Source organism: Bufo bufo, chromosome 1 (genome assembly GCF_905171765.1).
Source record: "Bufo bufo chromosome 1, aBufBuf1.1, whole genome shotgun sequence".
Classification (NCBI taxonomy): Eukaryota; Metazoa; Chordata; class Amphibia; order Anura; family Bufonidae; genus Bufo; species Bufo bufo.
The window spans coordinates 382,999,664-383,013,831 of record NC_053389.1 but is presented as its reverse complement, the minus strand read 5'-3'; the positions used below and the strand labels follow the sequence as shown (position 1 = coordinate 383,013,831).

Genomic DNA, 14,168 nt, shown 5'->3' with positions numbered 1-14,168 from the left:
TTCACCTGGGATAAAGTGCATAACGTACTTCGCCACATCTTTGGGCGATTTGCGCTTTGCACATTGTCCCATGGGGAAGGAGAGGTTTGTTCTATAAAGGTAAAAAAAACTAAACAAAAAAAAAATTACCGGTAAGTAAAAAAGTTAAAGTTTAAAAAAGTTAATATGTTCTGTTCTAAAGTTAATAAAGTTATTGCTTTGCGGCCTGGTTTTTTCTTTTTTGTTTTGTTTTTTTTACCTTCCAGGTGGACCAACCGATCGACCAGCTGCAGCACTGATGTGCATTCGGACAGAAGCATTGCGCTGCTGTCAGATTACACGCAAGTCGTTGTATGCGGCGCTGCAAGACGAGATTTCTCCTCTGCAGTAAAAGATATGTTTGCCGAGGCATATGAGCTGAGGAGGTGGCGGTGTTCATATACTTTGGCAAACACTTTGTATATATAAAAAAAAAAAATCCCGGCAATGATTTATTCATCCACATCGATTGGTGTGAATGGAGAAATCGGGTTTGCCAGGGCATACGAGCTGAAGTGGGTATGGATGTTGGGCGGAGCTCCTATGTCCTGGCAGACGCCTTTCCCCTCCTTTTTCTTTTTTTGGCAGAGATTTTTTCATCCACATTGATCGATGCGAATGAAGAAATCTGTGCCGTTCATTTTTTTCTTTCAGCCCAGAGGCTGAACGGAAAAAAAAATATCTCATTACCCGTATGCTCAATATAAGGAGAATAGCAGAAACTCCTAATGCTGGGCATACATGTAATGATTGCGGAGACCCTCAAATGCCAGGGCAGTACAAACACCCCACAAATAACACCATTTTGGAAAGAAGACACCCCAAGGTATTCGCTGAGGGGCATATTGAGTCCATGAAAGATTGAAATTTTTGTCCCAAGTTAGCGGAAAGGGAGACTTTGTGAGAACAAAATCCAAAAAATCAATTTCCGCTAACTTGTGCCAAAATTTTTTTTTTTCAATGAACTCGCCATGCCCCTCATTGAATACCTTGGGGTGTCTTCTTTCCAAAATGGGGTCACATGTGGGGTATTTATACTGCCCTGGCATTTTAGGGGCCCCAAAGCGTGAGAAGAAGTCTGGTATCCAAATGTCTAAAAATGCCCTCCTAAAAGGAATTTGGGCCCCTTTGCCCACCTAGGCTGCAAAAAAGTGTCACACGTGGTATCTCCGTATTCAGCAGAAGTTGGGGAATATGTTTTGGGGTGTCATTTTACATATACCCATGCTGGGTGAGATAAATATCTTGGTCAAATGCCAACTTTGTATAAAAAAAATGGGAAAAGTTGTCTTTTGCCAAGATATTTCTCTCACCCAGCATGGGTATATGTAAAATGACACCCCAAAACACATTCCCCACCTTCTCCTGAGTACGGAGATACCAGATGTGTGACACTTTTTTGCAGCCTAGGTGGGCAAAGGGGCCCACATTCCAAAGAGCACCTTTCGGATTTCACAGGTCATTTACCTACTTACCACACATTAGGGCCCCTGGAAAATGCCAGGGCAGTATAACTACCCCACAAGTGACCCCATTTTGGAAAGAAGACACCCCAAGGTATTCCGTGAGGGGCATGGCAAGTTCCTAGAATTTTTTATTTTTTGTCACAAGTTAGTGGAAAATGATGATTTTTTTTTTTTTTTTTCAAGAGAAATATCTTGGCAAAAGACAACTTTTCCCATTTTTTTTATACAAAGTTGTCATTTGACCAAGATATTTATCTCACCCAGCATGGGTATATGTAAAAAGACACCCCAAAACACATTCCTCAACTTCTCCTGAGTATGGGGATACCAGATGTGTGACCCTTTTTTGCAGCCTAGGTGGGCAAAGGGGCCCATATTCCAAAGAGCACCTTTCGGATTTCACAGGTCATTTTTTACAGAATTTGATTTCAAACTCCTTACCACACATTTGGGCCCCTAGAATGCCAGGGCAGTATAACTACCCCACAAGTGACCCCATTTTGGAAAGAAGAGACCCCAAGGTATTCGCTGATGGGCATAGTGAGTTCATGGAAGTTTTTATTTTTTGTCACAAGTTTGTGGAATATGAGACTTTGTATGAAAAAAAAAAAAAATCATCATTTTCCACTAACTTGTGACAAAAAATAAAAAATTCTAGGAACTCGCCATGCCCCTCATGGAATACCTTGGGGTGTCTTCTTTCCAAAATGGGGTCACTTGTGGGGTGGTTATACTGCCCTGGCATTCTAGGGGCCCAAATGTGTGGTAAGGAGTTTGAAATCAAATTCTGTAAAAAATGACCTGTGAAATCCGAAAGGTGCTCTTTGGAATATGGGCCCCTTTGCCCACCTAGGCTGCAAAAAAGTGTCACACATCTGGTATCCCCGTACTCAGGAGAAGTTGAGGAATGTGTTTTGGGGTGTCTTTTTACATATACCCATGCTGGGTGAGATAAATATATTGGTCAAATGACAACTTTGTATAAAAAAAATGGGAAAAGTTGTCTTTTGCCAAGATATTTCTCTCACCCAGCATGGGTATATATAAAATGACACCCCAAAACACATTCCCCACCTTTTCCTGAGTACGGAGATACCAGATGTGTGACACTTTTTTGCAGCCTAGGTGGGCAAAGGGGCCCATATTCCAAAGAGCACCTTTCGGTTTTCACAGGTCATTTTTTACAGAATTTGATTTCAAACTCCTTACCACACATTTGGGCCCCTAGAATGCCAGGGCAGTATAACTACCCCACAAGTGACCCCATTTTGGAAAGAAGAGACCCCAAGGTATTCGCTGATGGGCATAGTGAGTTCATGGAAGGTTTTATTTTTTGTCACAAGTTAGTGGAATATGAGACTTTGTAAGAAAAAAAAAAAATCATCATTTTCCGCTAACTTGTGACAAAAAATAAAAAGTTCTATGAACTCACTATGCCCATCAGCGAATACCTTAGGGTGTGTACTTTCCGAAATGGGGTCATTTGTGGGGTGTTTGTACTGTCTGGGCATTGTAGAACCTCAGGAAACATGACAGGTGCTCAGAAAGTCAGAGCTGCTTCAAAAAGCGGAAATTTACATTTTTGTACCATAGTTTGTAAACGCTATAACTTTTACCCAAACCATTTTTTTTTTACCCAAACATTTTTTTTTTATCAAAGACATGTAGAACTATAAATTTAGAGCAAAATTTCTATATGGATCTCGTTTTTTTTGCAAAATTTTACAACTGAAAGTGAAAAATGTCATTTTTTTGCAAAAAAATCGTTAAATTTCGATTAATAACAAAAAAAGTAAAAATGTCAGCAGCAATGAAATACCACCAAATGAAAGCTCTATTAGTGAGAAGAAAAGGAGGTAAAATTCATTTGGGTGGTAAGTTGCATGACCGAGCAATAAACGGTGAAAGTAGTGTAGGTCAGAAGTGTAAAAAGTGGCCTGGTCTTTCAGGGTGTTTAAGCACTGGGGGCTGAGGTGGTTAAATAAAATTTATAAAGTAATAAAGAAAAAAATTCCCCTTTCCCCTTATTTTATAATAAAAAAACTGAAAAAAACAAAACCCACACATATTAGGTATTGCTGCATCCGTAAGGACCGGCTCTATAAATATATCACATGATCCACCCTGTCCGATAAACACCATAACAAAATAAAAATAAAAAGTGTAAAAAAAAAAGCCATTTTTGTCACCTTACATCACAAAAAGTACAACACCAAGCGATCAAAAAGGCGACTGCCCCCAAAATGGTATCAATAAAACAGTTGCCTCATCCCGCAAAAAATGAGACCCTACCTGAGAGAATCTGTCAAAAAATAAAAAAGCTATGGCTCTCAGACTGAGACACTAAAATATGATAATTTTTTGCTTCAAAACTGCTATTATTGTGCTAAAGTGAAAAAAATAAAAAAAAGTATACATATTAGGTATTGCCACGTGCGTAACGATCTGCTCTATAAAAGTCACATGACCTAATCCCTCGGTTAAACGCTGTAAAAATAAAAACGGTGCCAAAACATCATTTTTTTGTTACCTTGCCTCACAAAAAACGTAATATAGAGCAATAAAAAAATCATATGTACCCCAAAATAGTACCAATAAAACTGGCACCTTATCCTGTAGTTTCCAAAATGTGGTCACTTTTTTGAGTTTCTACTGTAGGGGTGCACCAGGGGGGCTTCAAATGGGACATGGCATCTAAAAACCAGTTCAGCTAAATTTGCCTTCCAAAAACCATATGGCGTTCCTTTCTTTCTGCGCCCTGCCGCGTGCCCGTACAGCAGTTTACGATCACATGTGGGGTGTTTCTGTAAACCGCAGAATCGGGGTAATAAATATTGAGTTTTATTTGGCTGTTAACCCTTGCTTTGCTACTGGAAAAAATGGATTAAAATGTAAAATCTGCCAAAAAAGTGAAATTCTGAAATTTCATCTCCATTTTCCATCAATTCTTGTGGAACACCTAAAGGGTTAAAGTTTGTAAAATCTGTTTTGTATACCTTGAGGGGTATAGTTTCTAAAATGGGGTCATTTTTAGGTGGTTTCTTGGTGACTTCAGACCTGAACTGGTCCTTAAAGTGGGTTTTGGAAATTTTCGGAAAAATTTTAAGATTTGCCTCCATACTTCTAAGCCTTCTAACGTCCCCAAAAAATAAAATGTCATTTTCGAAATGATCCAAACATGAAGTAGACATATGGGGAATGTAAAGTAATTACTATTTTTGAAGGTATTACTATCTATTATAAAAGTAGAGAAATTGAAATTTGGAAATTTTCAAATTTCTGGAAAATTTGTGTGTTTTTTTTTTTTTTTTTTTTTTTTTTTTTTTTTTTTACTTAGTGGTAAAAATATCATGAAGTACAATATGTGAAGAGAAAACAATCTCAGAATGGCCTGGATAAGTAAAAGCGTTTTAAAGTTATCACCACATAAAGTGACACATGTCAGATTTGCAAAAAATAGCCTGGGCAGGAAGGTGAAAACAGGTCCGGGGTTGAGAAAGGGTTAATTAAACTAGAAAATTCCCATGAATGGTCCTCTAAGTTGCATGGGACTGTGAAACTCCAGAGGCTAAGCAGCTCTGAAAATCGGAGAGGTGGACCATACATAGAAGTAGTCTTCAGATCTCCTTCGTAGATGGTGCCTATTAGATGTGAGCAAGATCTCCTCTATCAAGCAGATGTCAGAAGTTGTGAATGCAAAATTGGTCCATGCATCTGAGTGGGATTGCTCTGCAGCACGTGTGGGGAATTTTATAAACTTGTTTCAGATATATAGAACAATCAGCTTTTTCTGCATTAAATCTGTCACTAGTGAACTTTTCAGCAGCAGCCTTCATTTGATACATTGAGGAGAATAGAAGCGCTGCTGGATTAGAGACCCATGCATTTTTTTTGTAACCCTGTAGGGTCATTGCTGCCTATATATTTACACAGGAAAAAGCATTTTGTTTTTCTTTACAGAGCTCTACAGAGAGGACACCTAACACAGGAAATGATTGATGATTGTGAACCAGAGTTGATGATTTCCATACCACGCTTGGCAATTATCAGGTGAAGTTATGGCAAACTTACACAGGGCAATTGTTGGGTCGATTATCGGCACTGCAGCTTAGAAACATAGAATGTGTCGGCAGATAAGAACCATTTGGCCCATCTAGTCTGCCCAATATACTGAATACTATGTACACTTTACTACAAGGCATTGTGCCATACATGTTGGTGTCTGTGTGTGATTCCACATGTAGCTCTGTCCCATTCACTTCAATGGGATGTAGTAAGCTATAGTTAACTATAAAATGTGTGGCATTGAGCCTACAAAACAATGAAGAGGCTGCAGCACTCACCACAGCACCTTTGCTTAGCCACTGAGGACAGTGGTTGCAGTGGTCACCTGCTGTATATATCGGCACATCACTGCTACAGTGAATGGCATTCCGTGGCTTGTCTAAGATTTTTAATTATCTCAGACAACCTCTTTAATATATTGATTGCTAATGTATTGTATTTCTAAATGGTGCATAAAAAATAATATTCAAAGTATAAGTTCAGGGAAGTATAAGATGTGCTTGTGATTTTACATACGTGAAAATGGGATGAGTGAAACTTTAGTCGACGTAAAAGCAAAAACTTTGTGCTGTGGATGCTGGATCTGACCAAACAAGTGCTAGTCTTAAAGGGGTTGTCCGTTTTCAGAGCTGAACCCGGACATACCCTTATTTTCACCCAGGAAGCCCCCCTGAGGCTAGCATCTGAGCATCTCATGCTCCGATGCGCGCGCTTCCTTCCTTCCTTCCTTTCTTTTGTTTCCAGTAACACACTGCCGGGCGGAAACTTCCGCCTGGCAGTGTGTTCGGTTACGTCATCGGCTCTGATGGGCGGGCTTTAGTCCTGCCCTAGCCGTTTTACAGGCTAGGGCAGCGCTAAATCCCACCCATCAGTGCCGGTGACATCACCGGGGTTCCTGGCAGCCCCATGGAGAGCCCTGGTACGTCACCGGATGTCCAAAAAATGCCTTTGCCCTGCGCGATTTAGCGCAGGGCAAAGGAGAGCATCGGAGCATGAATTGCAGCGATGCTCATGTCGGGGGGGCTGCCGAGGTGAAAATGGAGGTATGTCTGGGTTCAGCTCTGAACCTGGACAACCCCTTTAAGCCTCATTCACACGTCGGATGCGGGTCTAAACACAGACCAGGTGTAGATCTTTCCCTTATGCCTTATGTCTGTGTAGTCTCCAATCCTGGTTTTGGCTCACAATCACTGACCCAAACACTGAGGTGTGAATGAGGCTTTACACAGACAAATGGACAAGAAACTTTGAAGGGGAAGGATACTTTTGATAACGCCAGAGGTCGCAGTAACGCCTCTTCAAATGTCAGATGCCTGTACTGGTCTAAGGGGTACTAATACGCCTCAAGCTTTCCCTGTGAACGGCGAGGGCCACAAAGCAATACTTGCTGGTGCCCAAAGCATCCGATTAAAAATGCTCCATACTCTCACAAGTCAGTGAGTAGAGGGCTTTGTTATGATGGAGGAAGCCTGCTGATTGGCCACAAAACTGTTTAATGCCACTGTGGAGGGGGACGCTTGTATATGTGAACTAATTGAAGTTGCGCGTCTAGGTAGGCAGCCCCTCTCTTGTAGTGTTAAGCAGCGCTTTAATGTGGTAAAAGATAGGGGTGGCCAGCAGGATGGCATTTGTGGGGGCTGTTCTGGTTGGTACAAGCCAGCATGTTGGTGAGAAAGCGGTGGCACAGGCTCAACACGGGCAGGAGAAGCTTCTAGGGGAAGTGATGTGAGCTGTGCGTCTAGGTAGGCAGCCCCTCTCTTGTAGTGTTAAGCAGCGCTTTAATGTGGTAAAAGATAGGGGCGGCCAGCAGGATGGCATTTGTGGGGGCTGTTCTGGTTGGTACAAGCCAGCATGTTAGTGAGAAAGCGGTGGCACAGGCTCAAGATAGGCAGGAGAAGCTTCTAGGGGAAGTGATGTGAGCTGTATGGAGGCAGCACCACATTGACCGGGGCTGTGCAGGAGCAGGTACTGGCACCATCACTGTGTATAGAGCAGCAGGGACACAAGGACAGACTAATTAATAAATATAGCACATTACATGCACGCATCAGCCTGTTTGTAAAGACTGACCCACTCCTAAAGCTGCCTATAATTTCTGCGCTGCTTTCTCTCAATAATAAGTGATGGTCAGAACCGATGGACACTTGATTATCTTAAGGCTACATTCACATGACCGTATGTGTTTTGCAGTCTGCAAATTGCGGATCAGCAAAACACTGATACCGGCTGTGTGAATGTAGCCGGCCCTATGATAGAAATGCCTATTCTAGGATAGGACATGCTCTATCTTTTTTGCGGGGCCGCTGAACGGATCTACGGTTGCGGACAGCACATTGTGTGCTGTCCCCATCTTTTGCGGCCCCACTGAAATTAATGGGTCCGCACCTGTTCTGCAGAATTGCGGAACGGATGTGGAGCCAAAAATACGGTCATGTGAATGCACTCTAAGTATGAGTGAGTGAAAATCAACAGATAAAAATGGCTCTGCGGCACTGTGCATGGCTCGGTTATGGTGGAAGCACTGTCTTTTTATGTTTAGGGTACTTTCACACTTGTGTGGCTGGAACTGCCTGCCAGATTCGGCAATCTGTATGCAAACTGAAACCATTTGTAGACGGATGTGGATCAGTCTCACAAATGCATTGCAATACCGGATCTGTCTCTCCGGTGTCATCTGGAAAAATGGATCTGGTATTTATTTAAATTTTTTACGTTTTTAACCCCTTAAGGACTCAGCCCTATTTCACCTTAAGGACTTGGCCATTTTTTGCAAATCTGACCAGTGTCACTAAGTGTTGATAACTTTAAAACGCTTTGACTTAAAGTTAATTTTTTTGCGTAAAAAAAATACCACATTTACCAAAAATTTGGACAAATTAGCAAATTTCAAAGTTTGTTTCTCTACTTCTGTAATGCATAGTAATACCCCCAAAAATACATTCCCCATATGTCTACTTCATGTTTGTATCATTTTGGGAATATTTTATTTTTTGGGGATGTTACATAGCTTAGAAGTTTAGAAGCAAATTTTGAAATTTCTCAGTAATTTTCCAAATCCCACTTTTTATGGACCAGTTCAGGTCTGAAGTCACTTTGTGAGGCTTATGTAATAGAAACCATCCAAAAATGACCCCATTCTAGAAACTACACCCCTCAAGGTATTCAAAACTGTTTTTACAAATTTTGTTAACCCTTTAGGTCTTCCATGGCAAATCGACATATAATTTAAGAATTTCTTTTCTTCTTTTTTTTTTTTTTTTTTTTTTTTTTTTTTTTTTTTGTTCCCCCCCCAATATAATAACCCTTGATTTTTTTTCCTGGAAAAAAAAAATTAACTGCCAAACACAACTCTATATGGGTTGCCCTGATTCTGTAGTTTGCAAAAACACCCCATATGTGGTCCTAAACTACTGTTCGGCCAAACGAGAGGGCATAGAAAGAGGGGAACGCCATATGGGTTTTGTAAGGCAGATTTTGCAGGACTGGTTTTGTTTATACCATGTCCCATTTCAAGTTCCCCGTTGCACCCCTAGAATAGAAATTTCAAAAAATTGACTCCATCTAAGAAAGTACACCCCTCAAGGTATTCAAAACTGGGTTTACAAACTTTGTTAACCCTTTAGGTGTTCCACAAGAGTTAATGGTAGATGGAGAAACAATTTTGGAATTTCTATATTTTGGAAAATTTTCCATTTTAACACTTACTTTATTACTGGAAAAAATGGGTTAACAGCCAAGCAAAACTCAATATGGGTTGCCCTGATTCTGTAGTTTGCAGAAACACCCCATATGTGGTCCTAAACTACTATTTGGCTAAACGGCAGGACATAGAAGAAGGGGAACGCCATATGGTTTTTGGAAGGCAGATTTTGCTGGACTGGTTTATTTACACCATGTACCCTTTCAAGCCCCCTGATGCACCCCTAGAGTAGAAACTCCATAAAAGTGACCCCATCTAGGAAACTACGGGATAAGGTGGTTGTTGTTTTGGGACTATTTTAGGGGTAAATATGATTTTTGGTTGCTCTATATTACACTTTTTTGAGGCAAGGTAACAAAAAACCTAAAGGGTTAACAAAGTTTGTAAAGTAACTTTTGAATACCTTGAGGGGTGTAGTTTCTTAGATGGGGTCACTTTTTTTGGAGTTTCTAGTCTAGGCTACATCAGGGGGGGGCTTCTAATGGGACATGGTGTAAAAAAAAAAAAAACAGTCCATCAAAATCTGCCTTCCAGAAACCATATGGCGTTCCCTTCGTTCTATGCCCTGCCGTGTGGCTATATAGCCATTTACGACCACATATGGGGTGTTTCTGCAAACTACAGAATCAGGGCAATAAATATTTAGTTTTGTTTGGCTGTTAACCCTTGCTTTATTACCGGAAAAAAAGGATTCAAATGGAAATTTTGGCACCGTTTTTATTTTATATTTTTAACGCTGTTCATCCGAGGGGTTTGGTTAAATGTTATTTTTTATAGGGCAGATTCTTACGGACGCGGCGATACTGTGTACATTTAAAAATTTATTTAGATTTTACACAATATCATTTTAGGAACCCAAAACAATTATTTTTGTATCTCCATAGCCTGGGAGCTACAGTTTTTTTTTAGTTTTTTTTTTTTAGTTGGGCGACTAATGTAGGGGCTAATTTTTTGCGGGATGAGATGGCGGTTTTATTGGCGCTAATTGGGGGTGCATATGACATTTTGATTGCTCGCTATTACACTTTTTGTGATGTTAGGTGACAAAAAATGGCTTTTTTTTAACACTTTTATTATTTATTTATTTTAACGCTGGGGGTTGGGTTAAATGTTACTTTTATAGAGAAGATTTTTACGCACGCGGCGATGCCCAATATGTATGGCTCTCACTTTGGAGACACTAAGCAGGCATCCTCAAACTGCGGCCCTCCAGATGTTTTAAAACTACAATTCCCACCATGCCCTGCTGATGGCTGTAGGTTGTCTGGGCATGCTGGGAGTTATAGTTTTACAACATCTGGAGGGCCGCAGTTTGAGGATGCCTGCACTTAAAACTAATATTTGTGGGGAAAAATTTTTTTTGTTTCAGTGTCTCCAAAGTCTGAGAGCCATAGTTTGTTCTCTAGGGGACTGTTGGGGATTATAAAAAATTTTGTACTCCATGGAAGTGTGATACTCCCTGAAGCAATCGATAACGCAGAGGCCCGGATGATCGGGGCAAGTGTCACATTGAGTGGTGGTGTCCTTCCGTATCCCCCTCTTGTGACACACTCTGCATCTTTTTTGGGTTTGTCCCTTCTTTCCAGTATAGGGCACCACATCTGGAAAATGTTGGCCAGGGACGATCTGGGTGCCTCCAATTCCCGAGGTACTCTGGCCTGCTCTTTCCCGGTCTGAAAAAATCAGGTCTTTGAGGACTGCCTCATAGAATTGGAGGAATGTCCCTGTGCTGCCAGCTCTTCGGGATAGTACAAGAGAGTTGTACAAGGCAACCTGTACCAAGTAGACCACAACTTTTTTGTACCATGCCCGGGTTTTGCGCATGGTATTGGCTTAAGGACTTGATCAGAGAGATCAACTCTTCCCATATACCGATTGTAGTTGACGATACAATCGGGCTTGAGGGCTGGGGGGGGGGGGGGGGTGCAAGTGGCAGCCCCCCTGCCCCGATCATCCGGGCCTCTGCGTTATCAATTGTCTCAAAGCAAAAAACCAATAAGTTTAGATAAGGTGTTTTTTTTTTTGTTTTTTTTTTCCTAACTAACTTTTCCCTTCTATCCCTGCCTAACGGTGCCTCTCCCTCACTGACCCTAACCTACCTGGAGGGTGATGGGTGCCGATTGGGGTATCTCAGGAGCGTGGTGAGGACGGTGCTGCAGAGTGCTGGTGCAGAACAGGAAGAGGAGGGGAGAGAAGAGCGCAGGAAGTTTGAATCTCGTGCCTCTCTCCCCTGCACCAATCAGCACCCTGGACAGCAGGCATCAGCACCATGGCCAGCACCGCCTCTCCAAATCTTCGTACTGCGATTGGTGGTGTGTAAACTCTGAGAGCCATAGTTTATGTTCTCTAGGGGACTGTTGGGGATTATAAAAAATTTTGTACTCCATGGAAGTGTGATACTCCCTGAAGCAATCGATAACGCAGAGGCCCGGATGATCGGGGCAAGTGTCATCGGAGACCCGAATGGACTGGATACGCAGCAAACCGCAGGTCTGAATTGACCTGCGGTTTTCTGCGATCGCCGATACAGGGGGGTCACATGACACCCCCTGGCGTTGACAGGATGCCGGCTGAATGATTTCAGCCGGCATCCTGTTCCGATTTCCTGTTCCGAGTACCGGTACGTCATGGGTCCTTAAGGACTCGGGAAACATGCCGTACTAGTACGTCATGCGTCCCTAAGGGGTTAAAGGTCTGCGCAGACCGGATCCATCAATGCGGCAATTTTAATACATTCCAATGCATTCTGGCAAGTGTTCAGGATTTTTGGCCAGAGAGAAAAATGCAGCATGCTGTGGTTTTTTCTCCGTCCAAATACCGTAAAAGAACTGAACTGAAGACATCATGAATGGATTGCTTTCCATTCAGAATGCATTTGGATAAAACTGATCAGTTTTTTCCGGTATTGAGTCCCTAGGACGGAACTCAATGCCGTAAAACTTTGAATCAAGTGTGAAAGTACCGTTAGTATAGGATATCGGAAAAATTGTCTACTTTTGCTAGTTATGCATGGAATACAGTTAGAGTAGATACCAATGGCATCCCTGCATGAATAGCAATCTCTTAACATTATGTAGGCCTACATATTCTATGTGTGAAGTGCTGCAACGTTCATACTCCTCCTCGGCTAAAAATACTTCTCAAAAATAGAAATATTTTTACTTTTCTGGAAAAAATGTAGTGTGACTTCTGGATAACACTGTACGTTCCAAATTGAGACTTTTTTTTTGTATGCATTTCTTTTTAAATAACCTATATATGTAGGTCTCTAATGTGATGATTTCTTACAGTGGTCTTCTAATATTTCCCGATGGACCATTAAACTTGGAGAGACCACCAGAGAAGATGTGTGAACTGTTCAGTCCATTCTATGGCCTCCTGAAGAAAATAAGGTGACTGGACTGCTGCTCCTGCCCGTGCTCCCTGGAGGATTACTAACTCCTGGCATAGCACATGGGCACACTGTACCCATGTACAATGTCCGGTATTAGCGGAGCAGGCTTCTGCCTGCTCCACTAAGCTAAGAGAACTGCATGTCAGCTTTTAGCAGCCATCACAAGGAACATGGTCACTTACAGCATACATTGAATTCAGTTATGCAGCATGCCTCCAGATAGTGGTTTTTAATGCCATTAAAATTAAGTGCACTTAGTAATATACTATGTGTACCAGATGTGCCAATCCTGCTGCACCTCTGGTTTGGTTGACACAGAAAACGGAGAGCCCACCCGCTTCTTGCCCCATTTGAAGGAAGCTGGCTATGTGGCTCACTGCAATAGTGAAACCAATCACACTTCTTCACTTATAGCTGGTGCAGAAACAGAGAAGGGGATTGGCTTTGCTGTTGCACTGAGCCAGACAGTCCCTTTCAAGTCTGACACTAGCATCACATGCTGAAGCTGAGAGGGGTAGGGGATTCTATTTTCTGTGTTGAAATTGAACCGTATAGCGGGATATGTAGGCACCTCAGCTACAGGAAGCAGATTAGTAAATGTACTCAATTTCAATTGAAAAGGCATTACAACCACTTTTTAACTGACGAGACCACCGCATAAAGCTCATAATAAAAACTAAGGGGGTCATTTATCGAGACTGGCGTTTTAGACGCTGGTCTTAATAACCCCTCTATATCTGGCGGTGAATCCACCAAAGTTATGGAGAGGCACAGGCCTCTACATAACTTCGGGGCATCCAGCACCTGTCTAAATGTAAGACCGTTCCTTGCTGGCTTACATTTAGCCCATTTTCTATGCCAGCTTGTCCTCTTCCCCACCTACGCCACGCCCCCCAATTTTAGACCTGATTGCGACGCAACTAACTATTGTGCTGCAATCTGCGCCAGAAATAAGCCTAATATAGGCATATTTCTGGATAATTGATCCCCTAAGAGTAAATTGCAGAAACTTCTTTGACCCATTCACCACAACGTTTTCTGAAATTCAGGAAGACGTTGCAGAAGTGGCCCCATTAATAAATATAAAACAGATTTTCAGTCATTATTTAATGAAGGATTCTGGTTTGAAAGCAAAAGTTAATTATAAAAAAAAAAAAATATTCTTAAAGGGGTTGTCTGTTTTCAAGAGGAAATGGGTCAATTCAGAGGATCGACATGTAATAAAGTAGAGCTGATTAATACCTGACAGATCCTGCGCTGCCACTCTGGTTCTGGTATGGCTTTGTTTTCCTTGCTGCAGCGGTGACCTGTAGAGAACACATGATTACGGTGGCCAATCGCTGGCTTCAGCAGCTCACTGAAGGGGCCAGTGATTGGCTGCATTGATCATGTGTTGTCTACGTGATGTCACCGCTGCAGCCAGGAAAACAAAGCCATACCAGGAGAACCAGAGTGGCAGTGCAGGATCTGTCAGGTAATCATCTATACTTTATTACAGTTCGATCCCCAGAATTGTCTGGCTTAC

At 41.9% G+C, this 14,168-nt stretch overlaps 1 protein-coding gene across 2 annotated transcripts in view; it reads left to right on the top strand.

Moving 5' to 3' along the window:
- Positions 1-14,168, top strand: part of LOC120977448 (lateral signaling target protein 2 homolog) — a 53,129-nt gene that overhangs the window by 31,381 nt on the left and 7,580 nt on the right. For both annotated transcript variants that reach the window (XR_005773901.1, XM_040405415.1), the window contains exons 6-7: positions 5,445-5,534; positions 12,540-12,641. Coding sequence is in view for 1 of the 2 variants with exons in the window: in XM_040405415.1 (XP_040261349.1) it covers positions 5,445-5,534; positions 12,540-12,641 (192 nt within the window). In the remaining variant the exon portion in view is untranslated. The remainder of the gene's footprint in view (positions 1-5,444; positions 5,535-12,539; positions 12,642-14,168) is intronic.